The sequence below is a fragment of the Narcine bancroftii genome, chromosome 8 (assembly GCF_036971445.1).
Source record: "Narcine bancroftii isolate sNarBan1 chromosome 8, sNarBan1.hap1, whole genome shotgun sequence".
Lineage (NCBI taxonomy): Eukaryota > Metazoa > Chordata > Chondrichthyes > Torpediniformes > Narcinidae > Narcine > Narcine bancroftii.
Genome location: NC_091476.1, coordinates 17,885,155 through 17,906,897, shown reverse-complemented (window position 1 = coordinate 17,906,897; position 21,743 = coordinate 17,885,155). Strand labels below are relative to the sequence as shown.

General features: G+C 40.3%; 1 protein-coding gene across 3 annotated transcripts in view; it reads right to left on the bottom strand.

The window, feature by feature from the left end:
- Positions 1 to 4,199: 4,199 nt before the first annotated feature.
- The window catches only part of efnb1 (ephrin-B1), a 185,257-nt gene continuing 167,713 nt past the window's right edge, over positions 4,200 to 21,743 (bottom strand). For 2 of the 3 annotated variants that reach the window (XM_069893028.1, XM_069893029.1), the window contains exons 3-5: positions 10,979 to 11,071; positions 8,302 to 8,433; positions 4,200 to 5,194 (exon numbers count right to left, since the gene is read on the bottom strand). In XM_069893028.1, coding sequence (XP_069749129.1) covers positions 4,809 to 5,194; positions 8,302 to 8,433; positions 10,979 to 11,071 — 611 coding nt within the window. In that variant the 3' untranslated portion in view covers positions 4,200 to 4,808. The remainder of the gene's footprint in view (positions 5,195 to 8,301; positions 8,434 to 10,978; positions 11,072 to 21,743) is intronic. The other variant, XM_069893030.1, reaches the window with a different exon arrangement.

The following is a 21,743-nucleotide window of genomic DNA, read 5'->3' as shown; positions in this document are numbered from 1 at the left end:
GTAAGGAGTTGTATGATCTCTGTATCTGCATGGGTTTCCACTGGTGCTTTGGCACTGTTCAAAGCATAATGGAGCTATAGGTTAATTGGGTGTAATTGGGCAGCATGGGCTCGTGGGGCAAAAGGGCCTGTTACCATGCCATATGTCTAAATTTTTTTAAATTATGTTTGGTTATTGCCAAGGATAATTCTTTTCATAACTTAAGTATCGTGGAAAATAGGTAAAGGCCAATAATCACATATCAAATATCATATATCAGATGGAGAATGCAAAATAAATAAACATAAATAGTGACGTTATACATCATTCTAAATTCTAGGTTGAAAGTAAAGGATTCTAACTTTTTAAATAATAAGAATGAGGGAAAGGAGAAAGGGCTGCAATGGATTTTCATTTCATGGAGGTACATATATAGAATGAAGGAAGAGCAGAGGGGGAATTAAATGCTTGCATCAAATGGAACATTTACGTGGATACAGTGAAGTTCTTAAAGTTTCCTTAACACAACTCAGATCTGATAACTTCTAGCGTTTTAAATTTGGCAGGTTAGGAAACCTCCAGGTAGATCACATTGGATGGGAGAAGTGTCTGTTTAATATTGAATTCCTCATCTCATCTGGATTACCATTAAGGAGAATTTTAAATTATGATGCACTCCAGGGTAGAAATGGAGGAAGGGCAATAATTGAATAAAATATACGCAAAATGCATTGATCACTTTCCTTGTGTTTTTTTTTTTTTAAAACATGCATCCTACCCCAAAATCTGTCTCTCATTTATGAAAGTGTTTATAATGAAGCTTTGAGTAGAGGGCAAGGGTTTAAATAGGATTTGACAAAAGCCCAATATTACTCAAATTATAGTAAATGCAAACAATTCAACCCAATGAATATTCCAGTCTGTAGAATTGGGTCCAAATTTGTAAACATGATTCTCGTTTTTCTAACACTGAGATAGCAAAGCCCAGGAATTCTATTGTGTATTGTTTCTTACAGTGTTATGCAATGGAAAATGTACTTCTGCTTGAGCGAAGTGGAATTGTAATCACTTTCAAGTCATTCTGTGACACTGAAAATTGGCTCAACCGACACAATTTACTCATCATTCAGGATAGCCTCATTCCCTTGAGTCATTGTTGGTTGCTCTAACCACTGGATAGCAGGGAGTAATTGGATATAGATTTAGAAAACCACATCAACCCATTCTCCACGTAGTACAGACCTCATCTTCATGGACACAATGTGCAGAAGAACTTCTCTACCTCTTTATAACCATGTCAGCAATAATGTTACTCCATGTGATACTCTTGTATGTGAATTTTTATGTGCACATCTACAGTGGTGCAGTTTGCTTCTGCACATATACCTGTAGGTCCGTTTCACTTGATAGTGTATCTTTGTCCAGATATGTATAACAATGCTGTATCTCCTCATTGACTTATACCAGCTATGGCTGCAAGGTATGGGCGTTTATAATTGCTTTTCATTTACTAAATTTTTGTCATTTAGCAAATCAATTGCAACATCTTGCCCAAGAACAAATGAGCTCAACAGTATCTACTGCATCAGGATAGGAATCAATCGTGTGGAAATCCTTTCAAACCTGTTATTAATCAAGATTTTTTTTTAAGTAGACTTTTATCTGAAACAGATTGAATCTTTTTCAATGGTTCAATTTTGGACACATTTTAGAAGCCAACTCAGACGCCATCTCCATAAATAAAACATGATTCAGATCTTTTTAAAGAATATTCTGATCTTCGCTGTTCTTTCTAAATACTTTTGAAAAGAACATACTTACTATGGTCTCTATGGCAGAGAGGTCCTCAGCCTATCTTTAGCCCACAACAATGTAGACTTTGCCACTTGAGTATGATCTTTGGAGAGTGATGCTAATCGGAATGCTTTATCAAATGCAGCAATTTAGCTGGTTATCTTATTGGTAGTGCCTCCAGGTACCCTGACTGCCCCAAGCCAATTTTTTTTTTTCTTCATTTTCCTACAGCAGTGTCTTCCCAGAAGTGCAGAATGTTAGGCTCAATTTTCTGCGAAGGGAAAGGAAGACCACTTTTGGCTTCCGCTATTGACTCTATTATCTGCTAAGAATTTTTCTCTCGTTATTTTTAATGTTTTTCTGACCTTCACTGAATGTCCAAATGCTACGATAGACAATATTATTATGTATACTATCAATTAATTGATCCAATTTTTTCAATTTTCTTATGCTGCTTGGGTGTTATTTTGTTAGTGCTTTTAAAAAAAATATTGGATACTATCAAACTTAAATGAACTGGAAAAAATTAAGTTCGAATTAGAAATTAACGTAGGACTAGAGGGCATATTTTAAGAATACAGGGAAGGCCATTTAAGACAGAAATGAGGAGAATTTTTTTTTACCCAGAGAGTTGTGGATCTGTGGAATGCATTGCATTTTTATGTGCACATCTGCAGTTGTGCAGTTTGCTTCTTCACATATACCTGTAGATCTGTTTCACTTGATATTGTATCTTTGTCCAGATATGTAGAGTAAGGGTGGTGGGGGAGGATTCGCTGGATAGATTTAAGAGAGAGTTGGATAAGGCTGTTGTGGGCAGGGGAGTTAAGGGTTATGGGGATAAGGTTGGGATTAGTTATTGAAAGAGAAAGATCAGCCATGATCTGATAAATGGTGGTGCTAGCTCGACAGGCTCCATCCAGCACCTATTGTCTTTTGTAATATATTGAAAATGCACAATAAATAAGAAAGGAATGCTTGCATTGGAGACCTGCTACATGCTCAATATCTTTCCCTGACACACCAGTTACTTGATATTGATAGATCATAGTTTTCTGACAAAAAAATGGGGCAGAAACATTTGCAGAGATTTTCTTATCACCTAGGAGATCAATGCATCACTCCAATCACAATCAAACCACCATATCCCTCTCAACTCCAAGTGATGTAACTTGATTGCCACATAACCAATCACAAGTATTTTATTAAGCCGATAAGAAGGCAGAAGACGGATGAGGGGGAGAGATCAGTTGTGCTGGACGAAGCATTTGAAATGAGGGAAAAAAATTAAAGGAAGACCAGTTTGGAACCAATCATAGTACACTAAGACACACAAATCTTGCAGCAGAGAAAGATGTTCAATGGACAAGCTGAAGTTTTATTTATTTTATGTAATGCTTTAAACTTCCTCAATAGACAGGGAAGTGTAAAGAAGAATCAACTGATATTGAAGTGTGAAACTGAATTGCCGACTGAGCCATTGGACAATCTCCTATCATCGTTTTACTGAAGTTCAAAGGGCTACGCAGCAGTTTCTGCTGTAATTGCAAGAAACCAGCAGACTGGTCAGGCTCAAATAATTGCCTATTGGTCTAAAATGCAATAATGAGCTCCCATTTTGATTCATTCTTTCATAACACCAGGACTGGTGACATTCCCTCCATCCCATGAGCTTGAGGCCCTTCATATTGACTTGATGAAAATCTCTTGAAGAACCAGCTGTCTCCAACTATTTGGTCGAGAGCAATTAATGCTCACTTTGAGCTCTTGAAAGCAAATTCAGAATTAGGAACCTCATTCCCACCAGGAGAAACTGTCAGCACATCTGGAGGCTACACAAATGTGCATTACAATGGGCCTCTGACAATACAAGGAAGAAAAAAAATGCAAATATCTCTCTCCTTTAAAATTGCTCTGCCATTTCACAATTTGAAACAGAAAGCAAAATTGTAACTCAGTATTTGATAGACTGAATGGCAGAGTGTGATCAGCTAATACTGCATTCCTGCAGGTTGATCCTTTCCTGCACACCTCTACTGGGTAAGTCGAGACCAACTTGGTCAACCTCAACAAGACAAGTACAAATCCTAGGCTGGACATTAACTAGGCTAACCTTCAAAAGACCAACTAGTAATCAATGATGCCCCAATTGTCAAAGTTCATCTGGCAATTCTTTGCTAATCACTGAAGCATTTCTTGACAAAATATTTTTTTTAAAAAAGGAATCGGATAAAGGTAAAGCTGGATTTGAATATAAACTAATAGATTGATAAGTATGTTTATAATTTACATAGATCACAATACATCAAAAACATATCATTTAATCAAAAGTTTAGAAACAAGATGCAGCAGGGGGAAAAACTCAAATGAGCAAGCAAATAAAACATGAAATTTTCTCCCCCCACCCCCGCACCCCCACCCCCATCAAGAGTTTTTGCGTCGCAAGTCTCATCACCTGAGCAGTTGGAGTTCAAAAAAAAATATTTGAAGCAGCTCCACGTCCCCTGTGGCACAGAGAACCAACTGCTTTGTAATCTTCAGTCTGTTTGGAGGTGTCTCCAGTTTGGCATTTAAACCAAGGCTTCTCCACACAATTCAAAACAGAGGCTTTCACATCTTCTTGCTTCTTTTCAAACCTTTCTCACATTTGGAAATAGAAGACAGAAGAGGGAGTGATGTTGCATGTCCCTCCCTCTTTCAAGGCTTTTACAGACTGAGGGTCTGGCTGTATGAAAAAAACAAAGCAAAGGAGTCAAGATCCTGGCCTATCCAGTACAGCCAATCTTCAGTCTCCTCAGGAACAAAAAAAAAGTCATCTTCCATTTTTCTTTTTTTTTCTTTTTTTTCCCCACTTTTTTTAAACTCAAGTTTGCTGAACTTAATACTGAAACCTTCCTTGATGGCCACTGATATAGTTTTAGCTACACTCTCCCAGAAGCATTTTGTATATGGGAAGTATGTATGTTTCAAGAGAAGCTTTAGATATCATTAAGCAGGCCAGGCAATACTCCAAATTCTCTTAAGGGTCTAGTCTGTCAAACCTTATAGTAGATATTTGCAGGACTCTGTGGAGGCATCTCTTGAACGATATACACTGGATGACCGTAGTCACCGCTAACCTTTTCGTAGTGAGGACAGTAGTTGTTGTCGTTAGTCCTCAGCGGGATTATGATGTCACTGGGTTCTGAGCCGCTATTTCCACTACACTTTGGGCTGGCCAACGTGTTAAGGGAAAGGACTGCTGACCTCTGCTGGGAACTCTTTCTATGTCGCTTTCTAAATTTTATCAAGAGAACCACAAGGAAGATGATGAGGAGGATAAAAATGATGCATCCTGCTCCAATTGCAGCAAAGAGTGCCATTTTGGATCCAAAGATTCCTTCGCTGTTGTTCAGCTTGTCTTTGATCTGACTGTCAGTAGCTGTGGAAAAAGAAAAGGGAGAGAGTGAGTTTTTTTGGGGGGCTATCATCAGTATTTTTGTTCAATTCAAGTGTTGGTTAATGCTAATGCCCATAAAATCATCAAGGCAAAGCAAAGCAAAGTTTTACTAAACAGCACCTTTGGTTTGGATTTTTGGGAAGGACATAAATGGCAGAAACATCAAGGATATGGAGTTGTTGAATCTGATAATTACCAAATAATTTTGGAAGAGGACACGTTCTAACTCTCTGATTTTGTTTCCGTCAGCTTCTTGTATTTCCTGCAGAAGCGGTGCTGCTCAGTGGCTGCCGGCAAATGTGTGCGGATTATTCACCCTGTATGTACCTGAGCTGGGGTATGGCACAATGACGTCCTCACTCATTCAGATTAGATGTTACAACATCAGCAAACATGTGAATTGTCTGCATGGTGGAAATTGTGATGTGGACGCTGTTCATCAGGCTCCAAACATGATGCAGACAGAAGCAGAGGATAAAAGAGGGAATGGTGTATTGTTGACAGAATTGACCAATATTCAACAGTTTAGCATTCCACATGAGGCTAACTCACACCTTCCAAACAGGAGAGAGTACAGTGGACATATTGAAAATTGAGCCTTCAAGTTATGACACACACAGACGCACTTATTGAACCCATGAATGCCTGGGCCTCCAAAAGGGACAATGGGTTTGTAAAAACACACACAGACACACACACAGAGTTATTGAACCGTTGAATGCCTGGGCCTCTTCAAAGGGACAATGATTTGTAAAGCAGATTGATAGAGAAAGGGAGAGTAGACCAAATCTAAATTATTCCCATGTGAAGCTGTGAGGGATAATTCTAAATAAGTTAAATCAATACATAAATGAGAAAGTCAAAGACAAAGAGAGCAAGACAGATGCAAGACAAATAACAGCACAAAGGGAATGCTGATGAAGTGGCTCTAAATTTTTAATTACTATCATTTGTTTCTGGAGTATTTCCCTTTTAGACATTATTAACATTGGCTTGTTTAATGACAACCAAGAAGGGTGCTGTAGAATCAATAGCTGCAAAATTCATTTGTTAAGGAAGCTTTCAGTCTACTGCACTCAAGTCTAATCCCATGAGATCTTTCTCCTGCCAAAAAAAAAATTGTCCAACCTAATGTATATGCAGTGGCAAATTCCTAAGCTTTCAATCTGGGCAAAATGTATCAATCCAGATTTTAATTCAGTCCTGCCCTGTAAGTGGTTCATTTAAGAGATGCTCAAATTAGTTCTGCAACCTACAGTATGTTGAGCTAAGTGATCTTAGTTTGTGGGGCTGCAAAATGATCTTAATTTTTTAATGTTATTTACAGCGTGAGAGTAACCAATTCTGGCCTTTAAACCCGTTCCGCCCAAATTAATCCAAATTAACCTACCAACCTCATACTTTTTGGACGGTGGGAGGAAACTGGAGCACCTCGAGGAAACCCTCGCAGTCATGAGGAGAAGGTACAAACTTGTTACAGACATTGCTGGATTCAAACTCAGGTCACTGGCGCCATAACAGTATTGTGCTAACCGCTACGCTAACTGTAATGTTCAAGCATCCTAATTTCTATTCTATAACTCTGAATTGAAAGCATGGGCAGGATGTTCCTGGAGAGATGAGAATCGTCTCAATCGTGAAGATCACCAAACCTGCTTGCACTCAGTGTCTAGATTAAGCTAAATGGAGGTCAAGGTGGTTTCCATCTGCACAGGGTAATGCACAATTGAGTCACCCACCTCACAAAGGGGGAAAACAAAAGCCTTGAGTCACCAATGGGCAACATTTGTTCAGAGTAAAATCATTAGAGAGAATTGGACAACCTTGACACAACCTACCTTAGTTTTCAATTTGCTGAAATAAGTGGCAGGGAATTGAAGGAGATTTTGCAAGAAGGATATTTACCAATGAGAATCTTGTGCTTGGGACGTTGGGAAGATCCTAACATTTACACTCCTGAAGCTCACCTTTTGTCTCACCATTTCCTAAAATTTTTCACAAAGTTCATTTTTTAGATTCAACAGTGGCAATTCCAACCGACGGCCACAGGGGATGAATGGTTACTCCTGCTCCCATTCCTCACGGACCACTTTTCAGCCTTTTCTCTCTTTAAAACTGCCTTGACACTTCTGATTAGCTTTACCAATGCCTATAAAAAGCTAACTAAGCATTCATCTCAATTGGTGCTTGCGAGACTATTGTACAACTTGGATCTTAAACAACAAAAATAACACACAAGGGTTACTTATTGGCCATGAACTCTTTATAAACAGGCAAGAAACCTACTGAGTATATGAAAGATGCCATGCAAACAGTTCCGCACATAAGCATAATCCCTCTTAGTCCTTTTCAGTCTGGGTAATATCCATAAGTTGTATCTGACATTCAAAACACATTGACGAGGGACATTGAGAGAACTGTGAACAATGTTAATTAAGCGTTGAGAAGAAACTCCATTGATTATTTTAAAGGGTACAGAATGAATTATTTGATGTAATTACTAACTTTATATCCAGGGGCACTGGCTCAAAATTCAGAAGGGGGAAGGCAAACAGCCTATTTGAATTCAGTTGCTTCATGCAAGGTTTGATAATGGATCCGATAGACTAGTCAAGGAAACAACTGTCCTTCAGGCTGATTCCAAACTCTTGCTCCCTCATAGGTATTCCACAGGACAGTGATAGATTCAGTTCTGTTTCAAAAAACATGGAAGGGTGAAGATCCAACTTAAAAGCCAGATCGATGCACAAGATCTTTAAAGTGGAGAATGGCCTTAACTTTTTGGTCACTTCTTTAGGGTGGATGCTCAGAGAGGTGAAGGATATTATTATTAAATTAAGATTGACAGAGTCTTCAGGAATACTTTTCTGAATTCCTGCTAACTTCATCAAATATTTGGACATGTGCTCTGTTAATCTCCAAGAAGCATGAAATTAAGAAAATTATTCCATATCACATTGGTCTGGATTGGATACAAACCTAAAGTTCAGAGCTGTAATTTCAATCCATTTGCCTTTTCTCTGGCATCATCTTTGCCTTCAGTAAAGAGAACTATGGAAAGATATCCTAGTAGTCTATCTCTTCCTCACCTGTGTTCCCAGATTTCTCTTCTGAAGATGACTCTTTCCAGAGGGAGACAACGTTCTTCATGGTGTTGTCCTGGCCTTTGCCTGGAGCTTTGGTTGGATTTCTTTCTTTCAACGGTGGTCTTGTGTTTGGATCTGAATGGAAGGGAGATGGAAATTACTGAATTCACCTGCTGCTTGGGACTTCAGTGCAGAGTTGTCAAGCAAAAAGTGAGGTTACTGCATATAGGATCAGTGCCGAGATGAAGAGCAGTGGACCTTGGATCCTGGAATTGTTTTTAAAAAGATTTAAACATACAGCATGGTATTTCAGCCCACAAGACCTTTCTGTGCAATTTACTACCCAATTAACCTACACCCCTAGTAGGTTTCAAAATGCCTTTACTTCGTGAAAAGTTAGGAAATTTGAAAGGAAAGCTTCTCAAAAAGCAACTTAATATTGGTTTATACCTTGCCTATTTCTATGGAGGAATAAGAACAGGGAGACTGCAGAGGGGGAAAAAAGCAATTAGACCATCCTATAATGTGAAGATCCAAGTTTAGATCCTAGTCAAGCATTCAGATTAAAAACCGTACTACCTACGACAGAAAAACAAAGCACTAATATTAATGACCCAAGAGTATGGTCGAGTCAGAGTCTGATTGCAAAAAATATCCTGACATTGGGATTCTCACCCCCTCCCCTTACTTTTTACAGTAGACAACTAACTGAACTTCATACTAAGAGATCCAAAACACACTGGGGGATAAACTGTATTTTAATATCAGCTATCTTTCTTGTCAAGCAGCACGTCCAGTGCTGAATGAAACGGCTCAGGCCTAAGGTTGGCTGGAAATCTTTTGTGTGGCTAGAGGGTGCAGGAGTAGTTTTGGTACCAAACGCATCATCCTTTCTGTCACACTCTGTTTGACACCATGAAGAGATTTGCTGGCAGCTGCAGAGGCAAGAATCGGTCCTTCCATCCAGCACTGCTGCAGGAAAAACCTGGGAAATGGCAGAATAGAGTTGGGTAGAAGATGTGATTTGTTTCACTGTTGGGCTTCTTGTATCCGCTAATCGTAAGTGTAAGAAAGCACATTTAATAGGGTGATTCAAAACTGTGGCTGTATCGCTTTGTGGCTATAATAATTTAAAAACTCCAGTAAGCTCAATTCACGTGCATTAACAAATATCAACAATATAAGAATTATAACCAGGAGCCTCTTAATTTGTTTTGAAAATGGCCAATGAAGTTACAAGGACCAGTCAAACACTTCTGGAAACTTCTTGAAAATTTGCCATATTTAAGGTACATTTTTAGTGTGGTTGTCATGTAAAATTAGAAAGAGGGTCATTGAAAGGAGAGTTTGCTACTTATAATTGCTTTGGGGAAAAGGCGGAACAAGCTGCCATCCTTGGAACAGCACCCCAGCAAGAATTAATGCTCAGAGAGAAGCAAGGACAACATTATTTTAAAAACTCCTCCTCTCACATAGGATCTCTTCTTCTCTATCAAACCACTGAAGAGTCACAATTTCAGAAGCCCTTTTTACACAGAGAATCCTGTAATACTGCTGTAAAGAAGACCTCCCCCCCACAACCCCATTCCGTGTTCGCACCTTTTCCTGAGAACAGTGTGGCACAATAAAGATGCAATATTCCTGCCTTGAAGAGGATAGATCAGTGACTTTCAAACTGCCCCCCTAAACTGACATTCCACCTTAAGCAATCGCTAGGCCACAAATGCTCTGTGATTAGTAAGGGATTGCTTACGGTAGTACGTGAGTGGGAAGGGAAGGTTGAGAATCACTGCCCTAGACCTAATTGTTACTGAAGTATTTTGCATGAGAAAAATTGTTATTGGCCCATTTTCTTTGGAATTATGAAACCGTGCACATAACGAGTCAATTAGGTACAATTAAAACAGTGGTTTTCACCCCACTAGTCACAGAGCACTTATGGCATAGAGATTACTTAAGGTGGAATGCAAGTTTAGGCGAGGGGGCAGTGTGAAAACCATTGGGCTCAGTGTCATTGTGGAAAGAATTTGCAATGCAGGGTTGCACACAAAAATAAAAAAAAGTTTTGTAGATTAGTAACTGCCCAGAAAGAGATTAAGATGCATATCTAGCAAGCAGATTAAAAATCAGTGGGTTGAGAATTAGGTATATTGCTGGAGTAGCATTGTAAACGATATAAATGGCTACAGAGGTGCAAATGCAAATGTACCAGTAACTTCAGAGTCATGAGTAAACAGAAACATAAATGGATATAAACATGCAGCCACATACAAATTGGAGAGGCATAAATGCACATCCATGGCAAAGGTACCAATGAATTGACTTGAACAACGAATTAATCAAGCAGTCAAACAAAACAGAACAGAGACAGACAAATACACATTGCAATTAGTTACATACATGTACGTATGTGCAGTTAGATCATTGCAATTCAAAATCTTTGATCATAAATGCTTTGGTAATCAGTGAAATAATTGAACATTAAAGTTCAGGATTCCATCCTGAGTATATTGTAAGAAGGATCCCAGGCATTCTCATTTGTTCAATGCTCATATTTTGAATATTCTATTAACTCATCAGTTCACAGAACCATTTCTCACATAAACCAAAGGCAAAAGCTGTGCTGGCTTTGAATTTTGGAATTCTTGGTCAGTCTTGGTTAGAGAGATGTAGTGTTTACCTTGTCCAACTTTCATAATTATTTTCATGGATCGAGTTTTGCACACTCCACCATTTCTGTTCTCCAAACCTTCGTATGACCCATTGGACGTTGCTGGAATGAAGAAGTCAAGATTATTAAGCCGTTTAGTGATTAGATAAACATTAAGGCTAACATATCCAGGAGCTTTTCAGAGATTTGCATTTATATTGCTCTTAATCACGTATATTGAATCAACTCTGAAATGCACTGAAACATTGCCACGCAACTTACTCTCAGCAATAAGCAGACTATACTTATCACTGATATGCCATTTACCTGATGAGCTGAACACCTTCTGTGCCCACTTTGATTAGGAGAATCCGACAGTGCCTACGAGAATTCCTGCAAAGGCTGAGGACCTTATAATGTCTCTGAAGCCGACATCAGAACAACATTCAAGAGGATGAACCCTCGCAAGGCGTCAGGCCCTGATGGCGTACCTGGCAGGGTCCAGAAAATCTGTGCCAACCAACAAGCTGGAATGTACACGGACATTTTTAATCTCTCATGGCTGCAGGCAGAGGTCCCCACCTGCTTCAAAAGGGCATCAATCATCCCGATGCCCAAGAACAGAGTGAGCTGCCTCAACGTCTATCACCCAGTAGCACTAACACTCATTCTGATGAAACGCTTGGTGAGGTTAAGTCCTGGCCAGAATTAACATTCACCTGGACTCACTGGAATTGACCCATCATCATAATTAGTCCACAGCAGACACAATATAATTGGCTTGCTACTCAGCTTTGGATCACCTTGAAAATAGCAACTCATATATACGACTGCTCTTCATCTGTTCTTCAGCTCAGCCTTCAACACCATTTTTCCCTCAGTGCTGGTCAACTAGCTCCCAACCTCTGCAACTGGATCCTCATCAGAAGTCGGTATGAATTGGAAGTGACATCTCCTCCTCACTGTCCAACAACACAGGAACACCTCAAGGATGGGTGCTTAGCCCACTGCTCTGTTCACTATACACCCATGACTGTGTGGCCAGGCACAATTCTGATGCTATCTACAAATTTGCCGACATCACCACAGTCGGCAGAATCACAAACTGCAACGAAGCAGGAGGGAGATAGATCAGCTCGTTGAGTGGTGTCACACAAACAACTTTGCACTCAATGTTAGCAAAACCAAGGAGATGACTGTGGACTTCAGGAGGAAGTCAGGAGAACCAGTCCTCATTGGGGGCTCAGTAGTGGAGAGGTTCAAGAACTTCAAATTCCTGGGTGTCAATATCTCCGCTGATCTGTCCTGGAGCCTCCATGCCAAATGCAATCATGGAGATTTGGTATGTCACAGAAGACTCCCAAAAACTTCTACAAGTGTACCGTGCAGGGCATTCTAGTTGATATAGAGGTGTCAATGCTCAGGACAAGGAAAAAAGCTCCAGAGGGATGTCAATTCAGCCTGTGATATCATGGCCATCAGTCTTGATTCCATCAATGACATCTACAAGAGGTGGTGTCAAGAAAGTAGCCTCTGTCTTCCAGGACACCCACCACATGCCCTCTTCAGTCTGCTACCATCGAGAAAAAGGTACAGGAGCCTGAAGGTGAACAATGAGCGGCACAAGGACAGCTTCTTCTCCTTTGCCATCAGATTCCTGAATGATCAATGAACCAAAGACACAGCCTTACTTTGACCCTTATTTTTATTTATTTTCATAAGATGGGTTTATATAAATGCTTGCCCTGTGATGCTACTGCAAAACAACAAATTTGTGACTTGCTCATGACCAATTTTCCCTCTAATTTTTAAGTCGTCGGCGTGTGCAAAAATCTTTCGTGCAAATTTTTTTCCTGTGGCAAAAGTACATGCGCACTGAACGGCTGTGCAAATGTAAACTTGAAATTGTCTCAAGGTCATTTTGGCTGAGACTATCTCTCATGGCTAATAAAACTGCATTGGCATGTTTTAATACAAGTCCAAATGCATTCTATAATGTATTTAGTTAAGATTTTATTCTAATCTTGTACTTTAAACTATTTGAATTTCCTTTGTGTGCAGGTTGCAAAACGTGGGTGCACACTGCAGAGCCTTGAGGGAACAGTGTTCATGACAATGAATTCTGGAGATGCAATTTCCACCTCAAATGGTGTTGACTTGCTACCTAAAGCCATCCTGACCATGCAGCAGGCCATCGTACAAAATAATATTGACACCATCCCCTGCTACGAAACAGTTAAAAAAATATTGATAGCAGTCTCCAGCTGACAGTTCAGCCAGCTGTCAAATCGTTCAGTTCGAGGGGTGCCTCACAGTTCCAGAGACCAGGTTCAACCCTTCTCTTGGGTACAGTTTGTACAGACTTCTGTCTTTTCTCCCTCTGACTACAAGTTCCCCTATCTGCCAAAGATGCACTGGTTGGTAGGTTAACCATATAACCATTTACGGAGCGGAAACAAGCCATGTTGGCCTTTCGAGTCCGCACCGGTTCACTGATTTTGTGCGTCCTCTTCAGGCATTGGTCCCGGTAGATCTTCATTCAATAACGATGAGCGAATTCAATGCAGGTGGAATCTTATTGAAATTGAAAGCAAGATTGTTGTCCTGGCACCACACAACCAGATTCTTGATCTCCATCCTGCTTTCTGACTTTTTTCTTACATTTGTCTTTTCTCAGACCTGGCCACCACAAACGTTCCCGACAATTTACAACCCCCTAGTGGCCCTCATGTATTTTCTCGAGTACCTCATTCTGTACGTTAGCCAGAATAACTAATCTCGTACCATGCAGGAGTAGTCCATTGAGCACACTCAGAATGAGCCTCTCTTTCCAGAAGTGTTTGACTGGTCCTTGTAACTTCTTTGGCCATTGGAAATTACAGTGAGTGTAGGTGAATGGCAGGACAAGCAGGTGGGGTGGATGGAGGTTTGTAAGGGATGCAATTATTTTAATATCTAATTTTAAAAATAAAAATATATAGAATTTAAAAATGTATACATACAGCACAGTAACAGGACCTTCCTGGCCAATTACACCCAATTAACCTGCAACCCTTGAACGTTTTGAAAGGTGGAAGGATCTGGGATTCCCAGATGGAAACTCGCACAGAATGTACAAACTCCTTTCAGACTGTGCTGGTTTCGATCCCAGGTCATTGGTGCTGTAACAACATTGCATCAACTGCTACACTAATTGAGACACCCCTGGTTTTCAATGCCACTTTATAGATATAATTATTCTGAGATTTGTGCAAAATGTTCAGATTAATAAAGTTAGCTTGCAGTATTCTTAAAACACAATGCTGGGGAAACTCTACAGGTCGAACAGTGTACTTTATCTTCTTTGGCTTGGCTTCGCGGACGAAGATTTATAGAGGGGGTAAATGTCCACGTCAGCTGCAGGCTCGTTTGTGGCTGACAAGTCCGATGCGGGACTTTATACAGCAAAGATAAAGGGACATAACCAATGCTTCGGGCTTGAACATTTCATCAAGGTATGGGCATAATGTAGGCAGGCACACTACCTTTCAGTTTGGGTGCCTGCCTGCATTTTGCTCATATCTTGATGAAGGGCTCAAGCATAAAACATTGGTTATGTATCTTTATCTTTGGTATTTAAAGTACTGTGCACTGTTTGACCTGCTGACTTTCCTCAGCTTTGTGCTTTTAATTCAATCACGGTGTTTGCAGACTTTCATGTTTTACTCCTTTTGCAGTATCCCAGCAACGTGATAAGCTGAAGGCGAGAAAAACATCATTACATCCTATCCAGAATGTTAACCTATGACATCAGAATCTGATAGCACCAGGCAGGGAAATTAAATCTGTGGGAAAGGTGGACAGAGAAGCCCAACTGATATGGAGGAAGAGGCAGCTTTTTTGGAAAAAAACACTCACTGGGGGAGAGTGGTCAATGCAGCAGTGAAGGAAGCATCCCACTGTACAAAAGGATGCAGAGAATGGTTTGAGAGATGAAGAATTAAAAGTGTAGAGTTAAACAAATGGAGTTGTTCTCCTTGGAGCAAAAAAAAAGGCCGAGAAGATTTGACAGCGGTAAAGAATATGATGTGTTTAAGTTGCGTACATGGAGAGAAGCTGTAACCATTAGTGGGGAGTTCAATGAACTGGAGAGACAAATTTAAAGTGAAGGGCAAAAGATGCAGGAGAACTTTTACAAAGAGGTAACAAAGTGGAAATTGTAACAGTGGTGGAAACATCTGAATGGCTAAGACCCCCACCACCCAGGCCACGCCCTCTTCCATTGGGAAAATGGTACAGGAGCCCAAAGATGAGCACTCAACGGCACAAGGACGGCTTCTTCCCCACTGCCATCAGATCCCTGAATAATCAATGAACCAAAGACACTGCCTTACTTTTCATGCACTACTCTTTTTAATTTTTTTATTTAGTAATGTTCTAAGACCGTTATAATACGAAAATTTGCCCTATAACGCTGCTGCAAACCACCGAATTGTTCATGACAATAAATTCGGACAAGGCATAAAAATCTACTAGGCTCTGAGAAGGAGCAGGGGATTGAATAGATTTTTCTACAAGACACTAAGATGGACTTGATGGGCTGAATGTTCTCATTTTCTGCAGCATCAATTCTCTGTTTCAACAAAGTACAAACTGGATGAGGTATCACTATGTATGGAAAAAGGTGGGACAGAGTGACATCTGGATAATTTCTCAAATAACCTTATTATCTGGAAAGGGAAACCTGTTAGTCATTCACTGACTGCCAAGGGTGTATTAGGCCTTGGGAGAAATTCTCCAAATTATTAAGACAAACATTCTTACACACTAGCATGGATAATGGTATTCTACAGGAAATCCTTGCTAGAAATCAACTGCCTGAGGAGTTATTGCCCACATTTGTGCACTTTATGGTAGCACAGTTCAAAAGCTAGTCATCAACCCCTGCTGACATATCAAATCTCAGTAATTCAGAAGAAGTTTACGATGAATTACCAAATTGCACTGGGATCCGTGGTTTTGACAAGCAAGCCAGAGCTGGCATTACAAGCTCACAGAGCGTGTTGCAGACTTAGGATGCCTGACATGGAAACATTCTGAGAAATGTCAACATCTCCAGCGGGGAGGAGGCAGATGAAATGTTTTGGCTGCAGTGTACACAATGTACAATCCATTCCTGCAATGTCACTCCCCAGAAGGGTGAAATGTAGCCAGAGAGAGCAGCCATTGGAGAGTCTTGTGGATAAGCTCAGGAAATTTTCAGCATAAGGGGATGATTATCAGCCAGAAAGTGAAGGGAAAAATGTTCAAATGTATTTGCTGCATGAAGGCTCCAGAATAGATTTTCAGAGATGTTAACGCCAGAATTTTCAAGTTCTTTACCTTCACTACTGCTGACGCCTCAATGAGGATTGGTTTGTGTACTCCTGGTTTCCCCCTTCCTCAAATCCACTTATCAGAACGTTAGTTTTGCTAATATTGAGTGCAAGGTTGTTGTTGTGACATCACCTCATTAGCTAATCTATCTCACTCCTAATCACTACCTCTTTCCAGTCTGTGATTCTGCCGACAACCGTGGTGTCATCGGCAAATTTGCGGATGACATTTGAAATACGTCTAGCCACAAGTTCATGGATGTAGAATGAATAGAACAGTGGGCTAAGCATGCATTTTTGAGGAGTGCCTGTGTTGTATTTCACTGACTGTGGTCTTCCCATGAGGAAGTCAAGTTGCAGAGGCCCAGATTTTGAATCTTGATGACTAGTACTGAGGGGACGATGGTGTTGAAATCTGAACTGTAACCATTGAAAAGCAGCCTGATGTACGTATTACCGTTGATTCAGGGCTGAGTGGAAAACCAGCGATTTTGCATCTGCTGTGGAACATTTGTGGTGGTAGGCAAATTGCAGTGGGTCCAGATCTTTATTTAGGTATGAGTTAATTCTGGCCAGATTGACCACCGCCAGTGGGCTGATAACGCCTCAAACCGTGCATCTTGGCGCCTCACAGTTTGGCGGGCAGCAGCCTCCTTTGAAGAAGACCGCAGAGCCCACCTCACTGACAAAAGGCAAAGGAGGAAAAACCCAACACCCAACCCCAACCAACCAATTTTCCCTTGCAACCGCTGCAATCGTGTCTGCCTGTCCCGCATCGGACTGGTCAGCCACAAACGAGCCTGCAGCTGACGTGGACTTTTTTACCCCCTCCATAAATCTTCGTCCGCGAAGCCAAGCCAAAGAAAAAAAATAAATAAATAAATTCTGGCCAGACCAACCTCTCAGAACAGTTTGTAACAGTACATGCAAGTGCTCCGAGGCAATAGTAATCGAGACTGCTCTTCTTGGTCACCAGTATGTATGATTGGTGCCCTTTTGAAGCCAGTAGGGGAAAATCCAACTGCAGCAATGAGAAACGGACAATCTCAAAAACAATTGAAAATTGTCATTGTAAATATTGAATATCAATGAGGAAAGTATTGCCCACTTGCGAAGAATTTGAGTCTTTTTTTTTGTGTTGGTCCCCACAGCGAAGTTCAACAGTTTGACAGAATGATTTCAGAATGGGACTTCAGATACTTAGGCAGAGGTGAATCAACTTTGATGGATTTGACCGCGCCAAGATGGAATCGCAGATCCTCCAATCCAAAAAGAAAGTCATAATCAAGACAAAGACGAGCTTGTCTGGAATTTGAACTCAATTTTCTTTGGTTTTTGTGCATCTTTCATAACTTTTTATTCAAACGACTAGAGGCAGTTCCAGTGCAGAATTTGATCCTTCACTAATTTCATTACTTATGCCCTTAATGGAACGGCTCTTTTAAATACCATCTGCATCGCAAACCATAAACTTAATCTTTGAAGCATCAACTTGGCTGAAATATAATCAAACAATTAGGTATATAGCTCTCAAACCTGAAGGTCCCACTTAGCAAAGCATATCGAAGAGCACAATAGCATCACAGTTAAAATTCTCTGTTGAATAAGGATCCAAGTGAAATGAAATCAAAACGACTATGAAATGAAAACTAATGTGCACTGGCTTCCAAAGCAGAATCTGTTTATGTAGATCCTGCTAAGAACAGGAACAATTTTTGCTGGCTGCCTTTCCTGGACTGGTTATGTATTCAGCATTCATTAATATCCTTTCTGGAAGGATCCCAAACTGACCAAGATTATCTATTTGCTCCTTCACTTTCTGGACTCAATTCAAATTTAATGCTGGTTTGAATTATGGATCAGTCTGATGTGCTCAGTTCTGATGAAGTCTACATTTGATTATTTTATAAACACTCTTCCAGCACTGTTTCCACAATTAAGCTGGCAAAAGATCACATATTTGGAGCTTTCCCATCAATACACAGATCTCAAATTCAGGTCACTAACTGAGATTTATATATCTGTCAAAACTCATGATAAGCCTCAGAAACTATTGTAGAACCAGCAAAATTCATCATGACCCTGGTCAATATATTTATATCCACCAAATGCATGTTCTCCAATTAAGTCCACATTTTAAATTCCTTAATAATGCTCTTTCCCAATATTTGTTAGCCTTTGAATGTTTGCCCACTCCACAGTAATGTAAATATGTAAAACTAACTGCATTGTTCACACAGGGTGCTGCAATCAATCACCACCCTAAGTTCAGCTTGCAGTCTACCGTCAATAATAATGGAGTTAGGCCAAGTAAACAGTGGCCTCTTCTCACGCAGACTACCAACTCAGTGAGGTGTGATGACGTTATACTCCAAACTGGTGTGAGCAGTCATCAAGATCCCTTTTCAGCTGAAAATCTGCAGAAACAAATAATGCTCACAGAGTGAAGATCACATTCTGAATTAATGAAACTTAATTGCTGATTAAAAATGACAGCACATTACATAACACTTCAAATTCACCAGTTCAACAATCAGTTATTCCTGAAAATATTTGAACTGCAGGAGAAAAAAAAAACCCCACCTTGCGACAGAGTATTTATGATCTACTTACTTTTATTTAGAGATTCAACATGGTAACTATTCTGGCCCATGAGCTTATGCTGCCTCCCATTTACACCCATGTGACCAATTAATCTACCCACCCCATACATCTTTGGAGGGTGGAAGGAAACCAGAGAAGCAGGGGAGAACCCATGCAAGTCCCAGGGGGAAATGCACAAGTACCTTACAGACAGCGGCAGATTCAACCCTGGTCAGTGGTGCATCGCGCTAAATGTGCCACCCACGTGTTGCTGCAAGTTTCTTGCCCCATGAGAGACAACCCCTGTGAGGTACTGGCAAATATTTTCTTTAAAACATGCTGCTTTCAGAGCAGACCTGATGGAAAGGAGTTCAAGATGGTCGATATTCTAATTTGTCAATTATCATAAAAAAGGTACAAAGGTAATCAACCTCAGCGATTAACAGGGCAGGCAGTATCGTGGCAGCTTTGCTATTTCCAGTTGGTCAGGATAAATGGCCATCAATATTGTTGTTTGAAATGGAGAATAAAATGATAGCTAATGGATATCATTTGGACAGCAAATAATGTTTTAGTCTGCTTGATGGCTCTGTAATAGCCAACAAATGTGTGAATGGATGCAGAACAACAGAAAGTTCCTTTTATGGGTTTGGTTTCATAGCCCCTGAAGACATTACTCAGAGATGTCAGGATTTGGAGCATGCCTTGCACAGTATTGTGGATTTGTAACTACTTGTGAAAGGAGGGATTGCTGCAAGAAATTCTTTGCTCTTCTGGTGCAACATGGCCTGCTGAGTCTACCTTAAATTATTTTGCAAATTTTAAAAGAAACTTTTAAGGAAGCTTTGATGAAAAATACTGATTATTGCTATGGAAATCAGGCTTGGTTTAGATTCTGAATAAAGTAGCTATTATGTCTGAAGGAAAAGGAAATTTATGTGGTGTAAACTGCCTAAAGAGCAGCAACACACCTCCATCTTATCCATCCCTTAATCAAAATAATTGCTTGGTAGCTTGGGGTAAATGTACATTGGCTTAACATCACACAACAAAAGTAATAAGTCTAGACAGTTTCTTCTGCATTTCTGGAGTTCACTCCACCTACTGAATTATTCATGTTATTCATGCTACATAGTATGAATAGAACAATTTGTGGCAGCATGGTACAAGATGTCACCACTCATCAGCTTGTCCATAATGACCTAAAGTGACATCACTCATTGAGTTTTCTTCTCAGCTCCTCATGGGGTCATTTATCACCATGACACAAACTGGTAGAAAATACAAATTTCGTAGCTGGAATGGTTCCGAGAGGTTGATAAAACTGCAACACCACAAACTAATTCACTATTATGCTGTTTGAACAGACTCACTGCCTTTCTGGTCATTTTTGGTCTGAAGAGAGCTTTACATTTCCCTGTAAGGTCTTCAGTTTCTATTAGGATTTGCTTTGCCTCTTCAAGGACTCAGTACAGTGTCTGATTAGCAAGAGTCAGGCTTGGTAGATCAGATGGTTATTTCCTACAGAGTTATATAGCACGGAAACAGGTCTCAGCCCAAATCATCCATGCTGATATGCTGACTTGAGTGAGTCCCATTAGCCAACATTCCTCTAAACCAGTGGTTTTCAAACTGCCCACCTAAACTCACATTCCACCTTAAGTAATCCCTATGCCATAAGTGCTCTGTGATTAGTAAGGGATTGCTTAAGGTGGAATGTGAGTGGAAAGAAAAAGGTTTGAAAACCACTGTTTTAATTGGCTTGTTATGTGCACGGTTTCATAATTCCAAAGGAAATGGGCCAAGGACAACTTTTCTTAAGCAAAATATTTCAGTAACATTTGGGACTAGAGCAGTGGTTATTCCCTTCCCACTCACAAACCACCTTAAACAATCCCTTACCAATCACAGCACTTATGGCATAGGGATTGCTTAAGATGGAATGCAGGTTTAGGGGGAGGTCAGTTGAAAACCACAACTCTAAACCTTTTCTGTGCATGTACCTGCCCAAGTATTTTTTTTAAACTTTTTAATTGCATCCATCTCTACCACTTCCTCATGTACCCTCCACCCTCTGTGTGGAAAAGTGGTCTCTCATGTCCCCTTCAAATTTTTCCCTTCTCACTTAAAACCTTCGCTCTTTAGTTTTCGGTTCCCTTACCCTGACGATAAAACGACTGTGACCATTCCACCTCATCCACGCCTTTCATGATTCTATAAACCTCTACAAGGTCAACCCTCATTCTCCTTTAGTGCCAGGCTATCCAAACACTTGCTTTAATTCAAACAATCCAGTCACAGCAACATTTTGTACCCTATCTCAATCACATCCTACCTGCAAAATGGCAACTGCTACATTACTCCATGTATGGTCTCACTAACTTCGTATACAGCTTTGGCCTAACATTCCAGTCATTCTCGCTGCCTCTCACTGATGAATGCAACCATGACATACACCTTCTTCACCACCACATCCACCTGTATTACCTCTTGTACCCCAGGCCTCTCTGTTCTGCCATACTCTCTAGGACCATGTTTGTATTGGCCTGGTTTAACTTCTCAAAATCATCTCTTTGCACTTGTCTGAGCTCAATTCCTTTGGCACTTTCTCATTGATCGAGATCCTATTGTAAAATTAGACAAAGCACTTCACTAACCACTACAATTTTGATGTCAATTGCAAATTTACTCATCATGCCAACAATGTTCTTGTCCAGGTCATTCATAAAGATAATAAATAATAAGACAACCAGCATTGATTCCTGCAGTACACCATCAGTCAGAGGCCTCCAGTATGAAAACGATCCCCCACTACCACCCTCTGCTTCCGTCTACGAACAAATTTTGTATCTTATTGG